At 41.4% G+C, this 17,289-nt stretch overlaps 1 protein-coding gene across 4 annotated transcripts in view; it reads left to right on the top strand.

The window, feature by feature from the left end:
- Positions 1 to 17,289, top strand: part of CUNH11orf65 (chromosome unknown C11orf65 homolog) — a 212,173-nt gene that overhangs the window by 30,569 nt on the left and 164,315 nt on the right. For 3 of the 4 annotated variants that reach the window (XM_058424503.1, XM_058424502.1, XM_032167314.2), the window contains exon 3: positions 6,946 to 7,038. The exons of the other annotated variant lie outside the window; for it this stretch is intronic. In XM_058424503.1, the coding sequence (XP_058280486.1) occupies positions 6,946 to 7,038 (93 nt within the window). The remainder of the gene's footprint in view (positions 1 to 6,945; positions 7,039 to 17,289) is intronic. 4 annotated transcript variants of the gene reach the window in all.

Genomic DNA, 17,289 nt, shown 5'->3' with positions numbered 1-17,289 from the left:
ATTTTTTGAAGGGTTTTTTGTGTCTCTATTTCCTTCAGTTCTGCTCTGATTTTAGTTATTTCTAGCCTTCTGCTAGCTTTTGAATGTGTTTGCTCTTGCTTTTCTAGTTCTTTTAATTATGATGTTAGGGTGTCAATTTTGGATCTTTCCTGCTTTCTCTTGTGGGCATTTAGTGCTGTAAATTTCCCTCTACACACTGCTTTGAATGTGTCCCAGAGATTCTGGTATGTTGTGTCTTTGTTCTCATTGGTTTCAAAGAACATCTTTATTTCTGCCTTCGTTTCATTATGTACCCAGTAGTCATTCAGGAGCAGGTTATTCAGTTTCCATGTAGTTGAGCGGTTTTGAGTGAGTTTCTTAATCCTGAGTTCTAGTTTGATTGCACTATGGTCTGAGAGACAGTTTGTTATAATTTCTGTTCTTTTACATTTGCTGAGGAGAGCTTTACTTCCAACTATGTGGTCAATTTTGGAATAGGTGTGGTGTGGTGCTGAAAAAAAATGTATATTCTGTTGATTTGGGGTGGAGAGTTCTGTAGATGTCTATTAGGTCCACTTTGTGCAGAGCTGAGTTCAATTCCTGGATATCCTTGTTAACTTTCTGTCTCATTGATCTGTCTAATGTTGACAGTGGGGTGTTAAAATCTCCCATTATTATTGTGTGGGAGTTTAAGTCCCTTTGTAGGTCACTCAGGACTTGCTTTATGAATCTGGGTGCTCCTGTGTTGGGTGCATATATATTTAGGATAGTTAGCTCTTCTTGTTGAATTGATCCCTTTACCATTATGTAATGGCCTTCTTTGTCTCTTTTGATCTTTGTTGGTTTAAAGTCTATTTTATCAGAGACTAGGATTGCAACCCCTGCCTGTTTTTGTTTTCCATTTGCTTGATAGATCTTCCTCCATCCCTTTATTTTGAGTCTATGTGTGTCTCTGCACGTGAGATGGGTTTCCTGAATACAGCACACTGGTGGATCCTGACTTCTTATCCAGTTTGCCAGTCTGTGTCTTTTAATTGGAGCATTTAGCCCATTTACATTTAAAGTTAATATTGTTATGTGTGAATCTGATCCTGTCATTATGATGTTAGTTGGTTATTTTGCTCATTAGTTGATGCAGTTTCTTCCTAGCCTTGATGATCTTTACAATTTGGCATGTGTTTGCAGTGGCTGGTACCGGTTGTTCCTTTCCATGTTTAGTGCTTCCTTCAGGAGCTCTTTTAGGGCAGGCCTGGTGGTGACAAAATCACTCAGCATTTGCTTCTCTGTAAAGCATTTTATTTCTCCTTCACTTATGAAGCTTAGTTTGGCTGGATATGAAATTCTGGGTTGAAAATTCTTTTCTTTAAGAATGTTGAATATCAGCCCACACTCTCTTCTGGCTTGTAACGTTTCCCCCAAGAGATCAACTGTTAGTCTGATGGGCTTCCCTTTGTGGGTAACCCGACCTTTCTCTCTGGCCGCCCTTAACATTTTTTCCTTCATTTCAACTTTGGTGAATCTGACAATTATGTGTCTTGGAGTTGCTCTTCTCGAGGAGTATCTTTGTGGCGTTCTCTGTATTTCCTGAATCTGAATATTGGCCTGCCTTGCTAGATTGGGGAAGTTCTCCTGGATAATATCTTGCAGAGTGTTTTCCAACTTGGTTCCATTCTGCCCGTCATTTTCAGGTACACCAATCAGACGTAGGTTTGGTCTTTTCACATAGTCCCAAATTTCTTGGAGGCTTTGTTCGTTTCTTTTTATTCTTTTTTCTCTAAACTTCCCTTCTCGCTTCATTTCATTCATTTCATCTTCCATCAGCGATACCCTTTGTTCCAGTTGATCGCATCGGCTACTGAGGCTTCTGCAATCTTTGCGTAGTTCTCGATACTTGGCTTTCAGCTCCATCGGCTCCTTTAAGCCCTTCTCTCTGTTGCTTATTCTAGTTATGCATTCGTCTAATTTTTTTTCAAAGTTTTTAACTTCTTTGCTATTTTTTTGAATTTCCTCCCATTGTTCGGAGTAGTTTGATCGTCTGAAGCCGCCTTCTCTCAACTTGTCAAAGTCATTCTCCGTCCAGCTTTGTTCCGTTGCTGGTGAGGAACTGCATTCCTTTGGAGGAGGAGAGGTGCTCTGCTTTTTAGAGTTTCCAGTTTTTCTGCTCTGTTTTTTCCCCATCTTTGTGGTTTTATCTACTTTTGGTCTTTGATGATGGTGATGTACAGATGGGTTTTTGGTGTGGATGTCCTTTCTGTTTGTTAGTTTTCCTTCTACCAGACAGGACCCTCAGCTGTTGGAGTTTACTAGAGGTCTGTTGGAGTTTACTAGAGGTCCACTCCAGACCCTGTTTGGCTGGGTGTCAGCAGCAGTGGCTGCAGAACAGCAGATTTTCGTGAGACCACAAATTCAGCTGTCTGATAGTTCCTCTGGAAGTTTTGTCTCAGAGGAGTACCCAGCCGAGTGAGGTGTCAGTCTGTCCCTACTGGGGCGTGCCTCCCAGTTAGGCTGCTGGGGGGTCAGGGACCCACTTTAGGAGGCAATCTGTCTGTTCTCAGATCTCCAGCTGCGTGTTGGGAGAACCACTACTCTCTTCAAAGCTGTCAGTCAGACAGGGACATTTAAGTCTGCAGAGGTTCCTGCTGACTTTTTGTTTGTCTGTGCCCTGCCCCCAGAGGTGGAGCCTACAGAGGCAGGCAGGCCTCCTTGAGCTGTGGTGGGCTCCACCCAGTTCAAGCTTCTTGGCTGGTTTGTTTACCTAGCCCCTCTCCAAGTCTTGCTGCCGCCTTGCAGTTTGATCTCAGATTGCTGTGCTAGCAATCAGCGAGACTCCGTGGGCATAGGACCCTCCGAGCCAGTTGCGGAACACAGTCTCTTGGTGTGCCGTTTTCCCGGCCCGTTGGAAAAGCGCAGTATTAGGGTGGGACTGACCCGATTTTCCAGGTGCCGTTTGTTACCCCTTTCTTTGACTAGGAAAGGGAACTCCCTGACCCCTTGCACTTCCCGAGTGAGGCAACGCCTCGCCCTGCTTCGGTTCGCGCACAGTGCGCTTCACCGACTGTCCTGCACCCACTATTTGGCACTCCCTAGTGAGATGAAACTGGTACCTCAAACAAATGCACAAATCATCCGTCTTCTGTGTCACTCAGGCTGGGAGCTGTAGAGCGGAGCTGCTCCTGTTCGGCCATCTTGGCTCCACCCCCATAGCTGGTATTTTTAACTTTTTTCTTCCACTAGCTATTTCATATTCTCTCTTTTTTTCAGCAAGCACTTCAGCTGGTTGTGGTTCCTTGCTCGGGGGTGGAGGAAGGGAATGACGCAAAACTTCATTCCTAAAGGGGCCAGACCTTTAACAATTCTGCCTGTTTGGGGTTGTTATAATTTTCCATTAACTTTTCTTACAGAATATGGTATTACTAAAAAACACCCCAAAAGTTCTCCTGAATTCTAGACATCTTCCTTAATTTCTACTGGTAGTAGTAGCTCATTTTCTCCTAAGAATCAGGATTAATTATCCCAGCCAGTATGGTAATTGTCTTTTTTTTTTTTTGCATGTTGGTTTATTGATATGAGGAGAACAAGATGGTCAGGTGGCAGTATCAGTTTCCATTTTAATATTGGTATGTACTTCGATGGAAGCATTCTTCCTGTGGAAACTAAGACCATTATATCTGCAGAGCACAAAGGTACAAAGAAGGACAGGAAGCAAAATTTTCACTAGTGGATCATTAAAGATAATATTGAGAGGGAACCACTTCTGTTTCTACCACTTAATTCCCAAATTCATGAATGGTGGCTGTGTGAGAAATAGCACCATATTCATTCAGAGCATCTGCTGCAACATAGAGGATGCCGTCCTAGTCTGAAAAGTGTTATCACTGAACTCTAAATTGCAACTGAGTCTTTAAAATGCCATTCCACTATTCTGTCAGGCCAGTTACTTCAGGGTGGTTGGGAACAAGGTAAGATTTATGAATTTCATAAGCATGGGCCCATTAGTGTGCTACATTTGTTGTGAACCAAGTTCTCTAATCAAGAGCAATGCTGTGTGGAATACCGTGACAGTGAATAAAGCATTTTCAAAGTACACAGAAAGTTTTTGTGGAAGCACTGCGCACATGGAAAGATCAGATGTCAATTCCAGTGAGAAAAGAAGTGTTGCCCTTTCCGTAATGGAAGTGTTCCAAATAATTTGTCTCAAGGAAGCTAGGTAGTTCCCCCAAGGAATTATGCCATATCAGGGGCTCAGTGTTAGTCTCTGTGTTGGCAAGTTGGACTCTCTCAGTGTTGGCAGTAGCCAGATCTAGTGGGTAGAAATTAATGTTGCTGAGCCTATGAATAACCTCCATTCCTTTTTTTTTTTTTTTTTTTTCGAGACAGAGTCTCCCTCTGTCGTCTAGGCTGGAGTGCATTGGCACCATTTCGGCTCATTGCAACCTCCGCTTGCCCAGTTCAAGTGATTCTCCTGCCTCAGCCTCCTGAGTAGCTGGGATTACAGGCACACACCACCATGCCCAGCTAATTGTTGTATTTTTAGTAGAGACAGGGTTTCACCGTGTTGGTCAGGCTGATCTCGAACCCCTGACCTCAAGTGATCCACCTGCCTTAGCCTCCCAAAGTGCTGGGATTACAACTGTGAACCACCACACCCAGAGAGCCACCACACCCAGACATAACCTCCATTCCTACTGCTATGACCACTTTGTTCATGAGCACATAGTGCGAGGATAGCAGTGGCTAGGGGGAAAGGCTGACTGATTCCAAGGAATGAGTCATCTTGCTCACCTGATTATTAGGATTCTTCTCTGTTGAGATTGTTCTTTGGTGAGCATTCACATAGGACGCAAGCATCTTCTCACTTGGTGCCCATCTGGAGAAGTCTGCACATACCTCTTCCCCAGACCACTTGTCACCAATTTTCTAACCATGTTCTTTCCAAATCCCTGACCATCCAGTCAAACCATCAGTCACCATCCATCTGTAGATCTATACTTCTGGCCATCTTTTCTTCCAGGCACAATATACAACCAGGTATGCTACTTGAGGTTCTTTCCCAGTAGAAGGATTTCCCTTCCCCTCTGTAGTGCAAGTGAAGCTGTAATGTATATGGAACTTCCTGTGAATCCCACCTTTTACTTGACCCCGTTAGGCCTGTTAGGACTTGAGTTTGACCAATGGAATGCAGAATAAATGTTGCTGTGACTTCCAAGATAAGGTCTTAAAAAGCCTTGTAACTTCCACTTTCTGTCTTTGGTACTTTTTTTGTTTTGTTTTGTTTTTTGTTTTGTTTAGAGACGGAGTCTTGCCCTGTCGCCCAGGCTGGAGTGCAGTGGCGTGATCTCTGCTCACTGCAAGTTCCACCTCCTGGGTTCACACCATCCTCCTGCCTCAGCCTCCCTAGTAGCTGGGACTACAGGCGCCCACCACCACACCCAACTAATTTTTTTTTGTATTTTTAGTAGAGACGGGGTTTCACCGTGTTAGCCAGGATGGTCTCGATCTCCTGACCTCGTGATCTACCCACCTTGGCCTCCCAAAGTGCTGGGATTATAGGCGTGAGCCACTGAGCCCAGCATTTTTTTTTTTTTTTTAATGCCTCAACCTTCCAAAATGCTGGGATTACAGGTGTGAGGCATTGCACCCAATCTCTCTTTGGTACTTTAAAACCTCCATACTATGAAGAAGCTCAGACTGAAGGTCTGTGTGGAAAGAGACCCAGCTATCCTAGATATTCCAAAAATTTCAACTGAAGACCCTGATATGTGGGTGAGGCCATATTAAATCACCCAACTCCAGCCGATTGGCAGCTGACTAAGGCCACATGTATGAGTCCAACCAAGACCAGCAGAACTCCCCTGTCAACCCACAGGAAGAGAGAAATAATAAATGGTTGTTGCTCTAAGCCACTAAGTTTTAGGGTGGTTTGTTATGTATTAGTAGACAACTGATAAGTAACCACCTATTTAGAAGATACTATTCAGATTTTAAACCATAATTAGTATTTTTTGATACTCAATTTGGAGTTTTATTTGTGGAAAATTATATCTTCCTTTCAGAAAGAATACTATTAGTATAGACATGGGCTGTACCATCTTCCATAGGCAATTGTAGTGGGGCTTTAGATTGTTATATTGGTACTATGGATTACTTAAATTTGAATTTATTTTATTTGCTTTAACATAAGCAAACTGGGAGTGGGGTGTTTACCAAGAGTTATTAAAGCATTTTTAGGGAGATAGGGCTTGAGGGGAGAGTTACCAAAGAAATAATTTTCCAAGATGGACTAATTGGTAGGGATTGTTTAGCAAAATTTGCACTAATGTGAAAAATAAACACTCAATAAATATTAATCGTTGTTACCATTACAGAATCCTGTAATAAATCAGTGGAATTACTATAGGAATAAGGAGGATTCTGCAATGGTAACAATGGCTAATATTTATTGAATGTTTTCTTGTGTCAGAAAGCTTTACATGCTCTACAAATATTAATTCATTTATTTCTCACCAAAGCTGTATGAGATGGCTACTATGATTCCCACGTTATAGCTGAAGAAACTGAGTGCAAAGAGGTTAAGCAACTTGTCGAGAGTCACAGCTGCTAAATACTAACAGCTGAATCCAGACAAGAGTATCCCATACTCAGTGGTTCTTAATCAGTAGTCTGTATTTTGGTTTTTTTCTAGATTACTCTGGAGAGTACACTGAGATGACTTTACCAAAGTTTGGGATATTACATTTATAGTTGATAGTGATGCAATTACAAATTTAAGAATAAAACTGTGAGAATTATACTAATATTACTAGGGTTATCAAAGCAACCCTGAGTGCATAATATTTCTAAAATCTAGTGTGGATACATAAAATCTATTTTATGGTACTTTATTCATTTTTGCCGTGATTAGACAAAAAGCTAAGTAGAAATAGAAAATCCAGTTTTGATCATAAAATCTTGTGTTTGAACCTTTAGAATGTCGCTATATTTCAACACTTTAAAAATCTGATTGATTTAAGAAGACAAGGAGAACCACGTCAGATAGTGAAATATATTAATCCCAAAGAGGTAAGGACATTACTTATTGATATAGCATCCTATATTTTTCCTTAAAATGTGATTACTTTATCAATTCAGTGTGCTCATCATATTTGTTTCTTTTTAAAACTGTTTTTATTAAAGTATTACACATATGTTGAAAGTTCATAAAACATAAATATATACCTCAATGAATCATCACAAAGCAAACACCTATGTAACCGTCACCCAGATCAATGTTTTCATACTCCAAATCACTCCTTTCGGGTACCCTACAAATCATTGCCAGCTCCCTTCTTCCAAAAGGTAACCACTATTTTATATTCTACCATAATACTTTAATTTCCTATTTTCGAACTGTATATAAATAGAATCCTATAGTATGCTTTGGGGTATATATTTGTTCATCCAACAATACATTTATGTAGCTAAAATTCATTCATTTTTAATTAATAGGCATTATTCTCTTTTATGAATATATTGCTATTTATTCATTCTACAGTTGATTGACCTTTGTATTTTTTCTAGTTTGGGGCTATTTTAATAACTGTTTCTGGGAATTTTCATGTCTCCTCATGGATAAGTGTACACATTTTTTTTGTTGTTTATACTACACCTAGAAATGGAATTGCTGAGCAACAAATTATCCTTATCACAATGCTGGGAGATAATGCCAGATTATTTCCCGAAGCTATTGTACTAATTTATATTTGCACTAGCAATCTTTGGTATTCTTAGTGCTTTACATTCTCACCAATACATAATATTGTCAGTTTGTAATTTATATCTCCCTGATACTTTTGTGATGTGGAAAGTGCTTATTCAAGTCTCCCGTGTGTGTGTGTGTGTGTGTGTGTATGTGTGTGTGTGTGTATGTGTGTGTTCCCTATCCTTATGGGTTTTGGGGTTTTGTTTTATTTTTTTTTTTAAGACAAGGTCTCACTCTGTCACCCAGGCTGGAGTGCAGTGGCACGATCAGGGCTCACTGCAGCCTCAACCTCCTGGACTCAAGCAATCCTCCTGCTTCAGCCCCGTGAATAACTAGGACTATAGGCGCATGCCACCGCGTCCAGCTAATTTTTTGTATTTTCAGTAGAGACAGGGTTTTGCCATGTTGCTCAAGCTGGTCTCGAACTCCTGGACTCAAGTGATCTGCCCACCTTGGCCTCCCAAAGTGCTGGGATTACAGATGTAAACCACCGTACCCCTTATTGGTCTTTTAAAAATCAGTTCTTTGTATTTTTTTAAAACTACGTCTTTTTTCTCAATTTACTTTTTGTGGTAAAGTACACATAATATAAAATTTACTATCTTAACGATTTTTAAGAATACAGTTCAGGCCGGGCACTGTGGCTCACGCCTGTAATTCCAGCACTTTGGGAGGCCGAGGCAGGCGGATCACGAGGTCAGGAGATCAAGACCATCCTGGCTAACATGGCGAAACCCTGTCTCTACTAAAAATACAAAAAAAAAAAAAAAAAAATTAGCCGAGCGTGGTGGCAGGCGCCTGTAGTCCCAGCTGCTCAGGAGGCTGAGGCAGGAGAATAGCATGAACATGGGAGGCGGAGCTTGCAGTGAGCAGAGATCAAGCCACTGCACTCCAGCCTGGGCGACAGAGTGAGACTCTGTCTCAAAAAAAAAAAAAAAAACAATTCAGTAGTACTAAACACATTTATAATGTGTGTAACCATCACCAGCCATCACTACCACCCATCTCCATAAATTTTTTCATCTTATAAAACCAAAACTCTATCCTCATTAAATAGTAACTCCTTATTTTCCCTTCCACCTATCTCCCAGCAGCTACCATTCTACCTCCTGTCCCTATGAATTTGACTAATTACCTCATAGGAGTGGAATTATACAGTACTTGTCTTTTTGTGATTGGCTTATGTCACTTAGCACAGTGTCTTCAAGATTCACCCATGTAATAGTTTATTGCAGGATTTCTTTCCTTTCTTAAGGCTGAATAATATTCCATTGTATGTATATACTATATTGCACTTGTTCACTCGTCCACCGATGGACACTTGGGTTGCTTACATGTTTTAGCTATTATGAATAATGCTTCTATAAATGGTTATACAAATATCTCTTTGAGACCCTTCTTCTAATTCTTTTGGGTATATATCCAGAAGTGGAATTGATGGATCATATGGTAATTCCATTTTTAAGTTCTTTAGGAGCAACCATACTGTTTTCCACAGTGGCTGTACAATTTTGTACTCTCACCAATAATGCACAAGGGTTATATATTCTTTGTAGAAGCCCTTTGTCAGTTATGTGTGTTACATGCATCTTTTTTTCACTCTATGGCTTGTCACTCTCTTAATGGAGTCTTTCCTTTGATTTTTTATTATAAAAAATGTCAAATATATGCAAAAGGAGGAAGAGTAAAGTCATAAGCCACCATGTACCCATCATCTAGCTTCAACAGTTAGCAATTCATAACCAATCTTGTTTCATCTATACCTCTACCCACTTTCTGCAACCTCTAGGTTATTTTGAAGCAGTGGTGTCTTTTGATGAACAAAGTTCTCAATTTTAATGTAGTTCAATTTATCAGTATTTTCCTATATGTTTGGCGCCTTTTTAATTTGTTTTTTTCTTTTTTCTTTTTCTTTTTTTGAGACAGGGTCTCGTTCTGTCTCCCAGGCTGGAGCACAGTGGTGTGTGATCACAGTTCACTGCAGCCTCAACCTCCTGGGCCCAAGTGATCCTCCCACCTCAGCCTCACAAGTAGCTGGAGCAACAGGCACATGCCACCATGCCCAGCTAATTTTTTCATTTTTTGTAGAGATGGAGTCTCCCTAGGTTGCGCAGGCTGGTCTCAAACTCCTGAGCTCAAGCAATCCTTATGCCTTGGCCTCCCAATGTGCTGGGATAACAGGCATGAGCCACTACACCAAGCTGGTGTTTTTTGTTCTGTTTTGCTTTTCGGTATTTTTGTTTTTTTGTTTGTTTTTTAATACTTTAAGTTCTGGAATACATGTGCAGAACATGCAGGTTTGTTACATAGGTATACACGTACCTTGGTGATTTGCTGCATGCATCAACCCGTCATCTACATTAGGTATTTCTCCTAATGCTGTCCCTCCTCTAGCACCCCCCACCCCGTACAGACCCCAGTATGTGATGTTCCCCTCCCTGTGTCCATGTGTTCTCATTGTTCAACTTCCACTTATGAGTGAGAATGTGCTGTGTCTGGTTTTCTGTTCCTGTGTTGGTTTGCTGAGAATGATGGTTTCCAGCTTCATCCATGTCCCTGCAAAGGACATGAACACATCCTTTTTATGGCTGCATAGTATTCCATGGTGTATATGTGGCACATTTTCTTTATCCAGTCTGTCGTTGATGGGCATTTGGGTTGGTTCCAAGTCTTTGCTATTGTGAACAGTGCTCCAGTAAACATACGTGTGCCTGTGTCTTTATAGTAGAATGATTTATAATCCTTTGGGTATATACCTAGTAATGGGGTTGCTGGGTCAAATGGTACTTCTGGTTCTAGATCCTTGAGGAATTGTCACACTGTCTTCCACAATTGGTAGAACTAATTTACACTCCCACCAACAGTGTAAAAGCATTCCTATTTCTCCACATCCTCTCCAGCATCTATTCTTTCCTATTTAATGATTGCCATTCTAACTGGGGTGAGATGGTATCTCATTTTGGTTTTGATTTGCATGTTTCTAATGACCAGTGATGATGAGCTTTTTTAAATATGTTTGTTGACCACATAATTGTCTTCTTTTGATAAGCATCTGTTCATATCCTTCACCCCCTTTTTGATGGGATGTTTTTTTCTTGTAAATTTGTTTAAGTTCCTTATAGATTCTGGATATTAGCCCTTTGTCAGATGGATAGATTGCAAAAATTTTCTCCCATTCTGTAGGTCGCCTGTTCATTCTGATGATAGTTTCTTTTGCTGTGCAGAAGCTCTTTAGTTTAATTAGATCCCATTTGTCACTTTTGGCTTTTATTGCCATTGCTTTTGGTGTTTTAATCATGAAGTCTTTGCCCATGCCTAGGTCCTGAATGGTATTGCCTAGGTTTTCTTCTAAGATTTTTATGGTTTTAGGTCTTATCTAGAGTTAATTTTTGTAAAAGGTGTAAGGAAGGGGTCCAGTTTTAGTTTTCTGCATATGGCTAGCCATTTTTCCCAGCACTATTTATTAAATAGGAAATCTTTTCCCCATTGCTTGTTTTTGTCAGGTTTGTGAAAGATGAGATGGTGTCAAAGATGTGCTCGTTTTTGTCAGGTTTGTCAAGGATGAGATGTGTGGTGGTATTTCTGAGGCCTCTGTTCTGTTCCATTGGTCTATATATCTGTTTTGGTACCAGTACCATGCTGTTTTGGTTACTGTAGCCTTGTAGTATAGTTTGAAGTCAGGTAGCATGATGCCTCCAACTTTGTTCTTTTTGCTTAGGATTGTCTTGGCTATACGGGCTCTTTTTTGGTTCCATATGAAATTTAAAGTAGTTTTTTCTAATTCTATGAAGAAAGTCAATGGTCGCTTGATGGGGATAGCATAGAATCTATAAATTACTCTGGGAAGTATGGCCATTTTCACAGCATTGATTCTTCCGATTCATGAGCATGGAATGTTTTTCCATTTGTTTGTGTCCACTCTTATTTCCTTGAGCAGTGGTTTGTAGTTCTCCTTGAAGAGGTCCTTCACATGCCTTGTGAGTTTTATTCCTAGGTATTTTATTCTCTTTGTAGCAATTGTGAATGGGAGTTCACTCATTATTTGGGTCTCTGTTTGTCTGTTGGTGTATAGGAATGCTTGTGATTTTTGCCGATTGATTGTGTGTCCTGAGACTTTGCTGAAGTTGCTTATCAGCTTAAGGAGATTTGGGGCTGAGACAATGGGGTTTTCTAAATATACAATCATGTCATCTGCAAACAGAGACAATTTGACTTCCTCTCTTCCTATTTGAATACTGTTTATTTTTTTCTCTTGCCTGATTGCCCTGGCCAGAACTTCCGATACTGTGTTGGAAAGGAGTGGTGAGTGAGGGCATCCTTGTCTTATACCGGTTTTCAAAGGGAATACATCCAGCTTTTGCCTATTCAGTATGATATTGGCTGTGGGTTTGTCATAAATAGCTCTTATTATTTTGAGATACGTTCCATGAATACCTAGTTTATTGAAAGTTTTTAGCATGAAGGGGTGTTGAATTTTATCAAAGGCCTTTTCTGCAGCTATTGAGATAATCACGTGGTTTTTGTAATTGGTTCTGTTTATGTAATGGATTACATTTATTGATTTGCATATGTTGAACCAGCCTTGCATCCTAGGGATGAAGCCAACTTGATCGTGGTGGATACACTTTTTGATGTGCTGCTGGATTCAGTTTGCTAGTATTTTAGGGAGGATTTTCACATTGATGTTCATCAGGTATATTGGATTGAAATTTTCTTTTTTTGTTGTGTCTCTGCCAGGGTTTGGTATCAGGATGATGCTGGCCTCATAAAATGAGTTAGGGAGTAGTCCCTCTTTTTCTGTTGTTTGGAATAGTTTCAGAAGGAATGGTACCAGCTCCTCTTTGTACCTCTGGTAGAATTCAGCTGTGAATCCGTCTGCTCCTGGGATTTTTTTGGTTGGTAGCCTATTAATTACTGCCTCAATTTCAGAACTTGTTATTGGTCTATTCAGGGATTTGACTTCTTCCTGCTTTAGTCGGGAGGTTGTATGTGTCCAGGAATTTATCCATTTCTTCAAGATTTTCTAGTTTATTTGCATAGAGGTGTGTATAGTATTCTCTGATGGTAGTTTGTATTTCTCTGGGATCAGTGCTGATATCTTTATCATTTTTTATTGTATCTATTTGATTCTTCTCTCTTCTCTGTTAGTCTGGCTAGTGGTCTGTTTTGTTAATCTTTTCAAAAAATCAGCTCCTGGATTCACTGATTTTTTGCATGGTTTTTTGTGTCTCTTATCTCCTTCAGTTCTGCTCTGATCTTAGATATTTCTTGTCTTCTGCTAGCTTTTGAATGTGTTTGCTCTTGCTTCTCTAGTTCTTTTAATTGTGATGTTAGGGTGTCAATTTTAGATCTTTCCTGCTTTCTCCTATGGCCATTTAGTGCTATAAGTTTCCCTCTAAACACTGCTTTAGCTGTGTCCTGGGAATTCTGGTACGTTGTGTCTTTGTTCTCATTGGTTTCAAATAACTTATTTATTTCTGCCTTCATTTCATTATTTATCCAGTAGTCATTCAGGAGCAGGTTGTTAAGGTTCCATGTAGTTGTGCAGTTTTGAGTGAGTTTTAAAATCCTGAGTTCTAATTTGATTGCACTGTGGTCTGACAGACTGGTAGTATTTCCATTCTTTTGCATTTGCTGAGGAGTGTTTACTTCCAATTATGTGGTCAATTTAGAATAAGTGCGATGTGATGCTGAGAAGAATGTATCTTTTGTTGCTTTGGGGTGGAGAGTTCTGTAGATGTCTATTAGGTCTGCTTGGTCTAGAGCTGAGTTCAAGTCCTGAATATCCTTGTTAATTTTCTGTCTCGTTGATTGGTCTAATGTTGACAGTGGGGTGTTAAAGTCTCCCATTATTATTGTGTGGGAGTCTAAGTCTCTTTGTAGGTCTCTAAGAACTTGCTTTATGAATCTGAGTACTCTTGTATTGGGAGAGTGTTTTCCAACTTGGTTCCATTCTCCCCGTCACTTTCAGGTATATCAATCAAATGTAGGTGTGGTCTTTTCACATAGTCCCATATTTCTTGGAGGCTTTGTTCACCCCTTTTCATTCTTTTTTCTCTAATCTTGTCTTCATGCTTTATTTCATTAAGTTGATCTTCAATCTCTGATATCCTTTCTTCCGCTTGATTGATTTGGCTATTGATACTTCTGTATGCTTCACAAAGTTCTCGTGCTGTGTTTTTCAGCTCCATCAGGTCATTTATATTCTTCTCTAAACTGGTTATTCTAGATAGCAATTCCTCTAACCTCTTTTCAAGGTTCTTAGCGTCCTTGCATGGGCTAGAACATGCTCCTTTAGCTCGGAGGAGTTTGTTATCCACCTTCCAAAGCCTACTTCTGTCAATTCGTCTGACTCATTCTCCTCCAGTTTTGTTCCCTTGCTGGCGAAGAGTTGTGATACTTTGAAGAAGAAGAGGTGTTCTGGTTTTTGGAATTTTCTGCCTTTTAGTGCCTGTTTTTCCTCGTCTTTGTGGTTTTCTCTACCTTTGGTCTTTGATGTTGGTGACCTTCGAATGGGGTTTCTGCGTGGGTGTCCTTTTTGTTGATGTTGATGCTATTCCTTTCTGTTTGTTAGTTTTCCTTCTAACAGGCCCCTCTGCTGCAGGTCTGCGGGATGTGCTGGAGTTCCATTCCAGACCCTGTTTGCCTGGGTATCACCAGCGGAGGCTGCAGAACAGCAAAGATTGCTGCCTGTTCCTTCCTCTGGAAGCTTTGTCCCAGAGGGGCACCCACCAGATGCCAGCCAGAGCTCTCCTGTATGAGGTGTCTGTCAACCCCTGCTGGGAGGTGTCTCCCAGTCAGGAGGCGTGGGGGTCAGGGACCCACTTGAGGAGGCAGTCTGTCCCTTAGCAGAGCTCGAGCACTGTGCTGGGAGATCTGCTGCTCTCTTCAGAGCTGGCAGGCAGGAACATTTAAGTCTGCTGAAGCTACACCCACAGCCACCCCTTCCCCCAGGTGCTCTGTGAGGGGAAAACAGCCTACTCTAGCCTCAGTAATTGCAGATGCCCCTCCCCCCACCAAGCTCCAGCATCCCAGGTTGATTTCAGATTGTTGTGCTGGCAGCAAAAATTTCAAGCCAGTGGATTTTAGCTTGTTGGACTCCATGGGGGTGGGATCCGCTGAGCTAGACCACTTGGCTCCCTGGCTTCAGCCCTCTTTCTAGGGGAGTGAATGGGTCTGTCTCGCTGGTGTTCCAGGTGCCACTGGGGTATGAAAAAAACTGCAGCTAGCTTGGTGTCTGCCCAAAGGGCTGCTCAATTTTGTGCTTAAAACCCAGGGCCCTGTTGGCATAGGCACCCTAGGGAATATCCTGGTGTGCAGGTTGGGAAGATCGTGCAAAAAGAATAATATCTGGCTGGAATGCACAGCTGGTGCTTTTTATAACCTTTTCCAACTCCAAGATTATAAAAATATTCTCTTATATTATGCAAGATTTATTGATTTGCCTTTTATAGTTAGATCTACAGTCCAGCTGGGATTGGCCTCTGTGTATGGTGTGAGGTACAGGTCAGCATTTTTTTTTTTTTTTTTTTGAGACAGAGTCTTGCTGTGTCGCCCAGGCTGGAGTCCTGTGGTGCGATCTTGGCTCACTGCAACCTCTGCCTCCCAGGTTCAAGTGATTCTCCTGCCTCAGCCTCTCGAGTAGCTGGGACTACAGGTGCCCACCACCATGCCCTGCTAATTTTTGTATTTTTAGTAGAGATGGGGTTTCACCATGTTAGCCAGGATGGTCTCCATCTCCTGACCTCGTGATCCGCCCACCTTGGCTCCCAAAGTGCTGAGATTACAGGTATGAGCCACCATGCCCTGCCCAGGTCAACATGCTCATTCTTCCATATAGATATCCAAGTGATTAAACACTGTTTATTGAAAATACTATCCTGTCCCTACTGCCCTGCGGTGCCACCTTTAAAATAATTAAATCAGGTGGCCATTTATATATTGGTCTGTTCCATTGGTCTATTTTTCTGCTGTTGTCATAACTATTACAGCTTTATAACAATCCTATTAAATGGTAGAGAAGACCTCCAATCTTACAGTTCTTTTTCAAGAAAACACTCCAGGCTATTCTTGAATGCTTTTTATTTCCACGTAAATGTTTGAATTAGCTTTTCAATTTCCACACCAAAATAAATCTATTGGGGAAGTGAAAATTGTAGAGTAAGGAGTTCTAAGAATAACTGTCGGCCGGGCGCGGTGGCTCACGCCTGTAATCCCAGCACTTTGGGAGGCTGAGTCAGGCGGATCATGAGGTCAGGAGTTCGAGACCAGCCTGGCCAACATAGTGAAACCCCGTCTCTACTAAAAATACAAAAATTAGCCAGGCATGGTGGCATGCACCTGTAGTCCCAGCTACTCTGGAGGTTGAGGCAGGAGAATCGCTTGGACCAGGGAGGCAGAGGTTGCAGTGAGCTGAGATTGCACCACTGCACACCAACCTGGGTGACAGTATGAGACTTCGTCTCAAAAAAAAAAGAATAGCTGTAGAATCAACTTTATTGGAATTCTGGAATCTAATTAAAAACTTAGAGCAACCAGGGGAGTGCTTTTAATGGAGAAAAAGGCTACTAAACTTTAAGAAAGCAGGGTGGTGTTTTTGCCTACCTATCAAACATCCCTTGTTCTCCAGCTTGGCAGCAGCCATGGAAACAAATGCCCCTATTCCTGGTGTGGCTTTTTGGGGCTAGAGTGTAAAATATAGAACTTGTTCTCAAAAATTGTGGTTACGTTTGTGTGTGTGTGTTTGTTTTTATTTTTGAGATGGAGTCTTGCTCTGTCACCCAGACTGGAGTGCAGTGGCACGATCTCGGCTCACTGCAACCTTTACCTCCCGGATTCAAGTGATTCTCCTGCCTCAGCCTCCCAAGTAGTTGGGATTACAGGCGCCACCACCAAGCCCAGCTAATTTTTTTTGTATTTTTAGTAGAGACAGGGTTTCACCATGTTGGCCAGGCTGGTCTCGAACTCCTGACCTCAAGTGATCTGCTCGCCTTGGCCTCCCAAAGTTCTGGGATTACAGGCATGAGCTATGACACCTGGCCTGGTTGTGTATTTTGATCTGTCTGGCATTTCCCCGAGGAAGCTGCACAGAGGCTTCCCATTATTTCACACCTCTCCATGCCATCACAGGGATGGGCCAGCTTATAGGATTTAAAATCATATACGACCTGCAGCCACCTCAGGTAATAGACGGCAGCAGACAAGGCAAGAACAGGCAAACCTAAAAATCTAGGTAGAATGAGGCTGAGGAGAAAGATACATGGAGATGTCTGAACAAATAGAGATTATCAAAAAAGAGAAAGACAACTAGTGCTTGCCAGGTGTTGGGGGCTAGGGTGAAGGAAGTGACTGCTTGATATATATGGGGTTTCCTTTTGGAGTGATGAAAATATTGTGGAAGTAGTGGCTGTACAATATGAAAGTACTAAATGTCACTAATGGTTAATTTATGTTGTGTGGATTTTTACCAAAATAAAACATATTTTTAAAGTCTATTGGAATTTTGGCTGGGTGTGGTGGCTGACACCTGTAATCCCAGCACTTTGGGAGGCTGAGGCAGGAGGATCACTTGA

This window comes from Hylobates moloch, unplaced genomic scaffold (assembly GCF_009828535.3).
Source record: "Hylobates moloch isolate HMO894 unplaced genomic scaffold, HMol_V3 SCAFFOLD_11, whole genome shotgun sequence".
In the NCBI taxonomy this organism is placed as follows: Eukaryota; Metazoa; Chordata; class Mammalia; order Primates; family Hylobatidae; genus Hylobates; species Hylobates moloch.
This window is presented reverse-complemented; position numbering and strand designations above follow the sequence as displayed.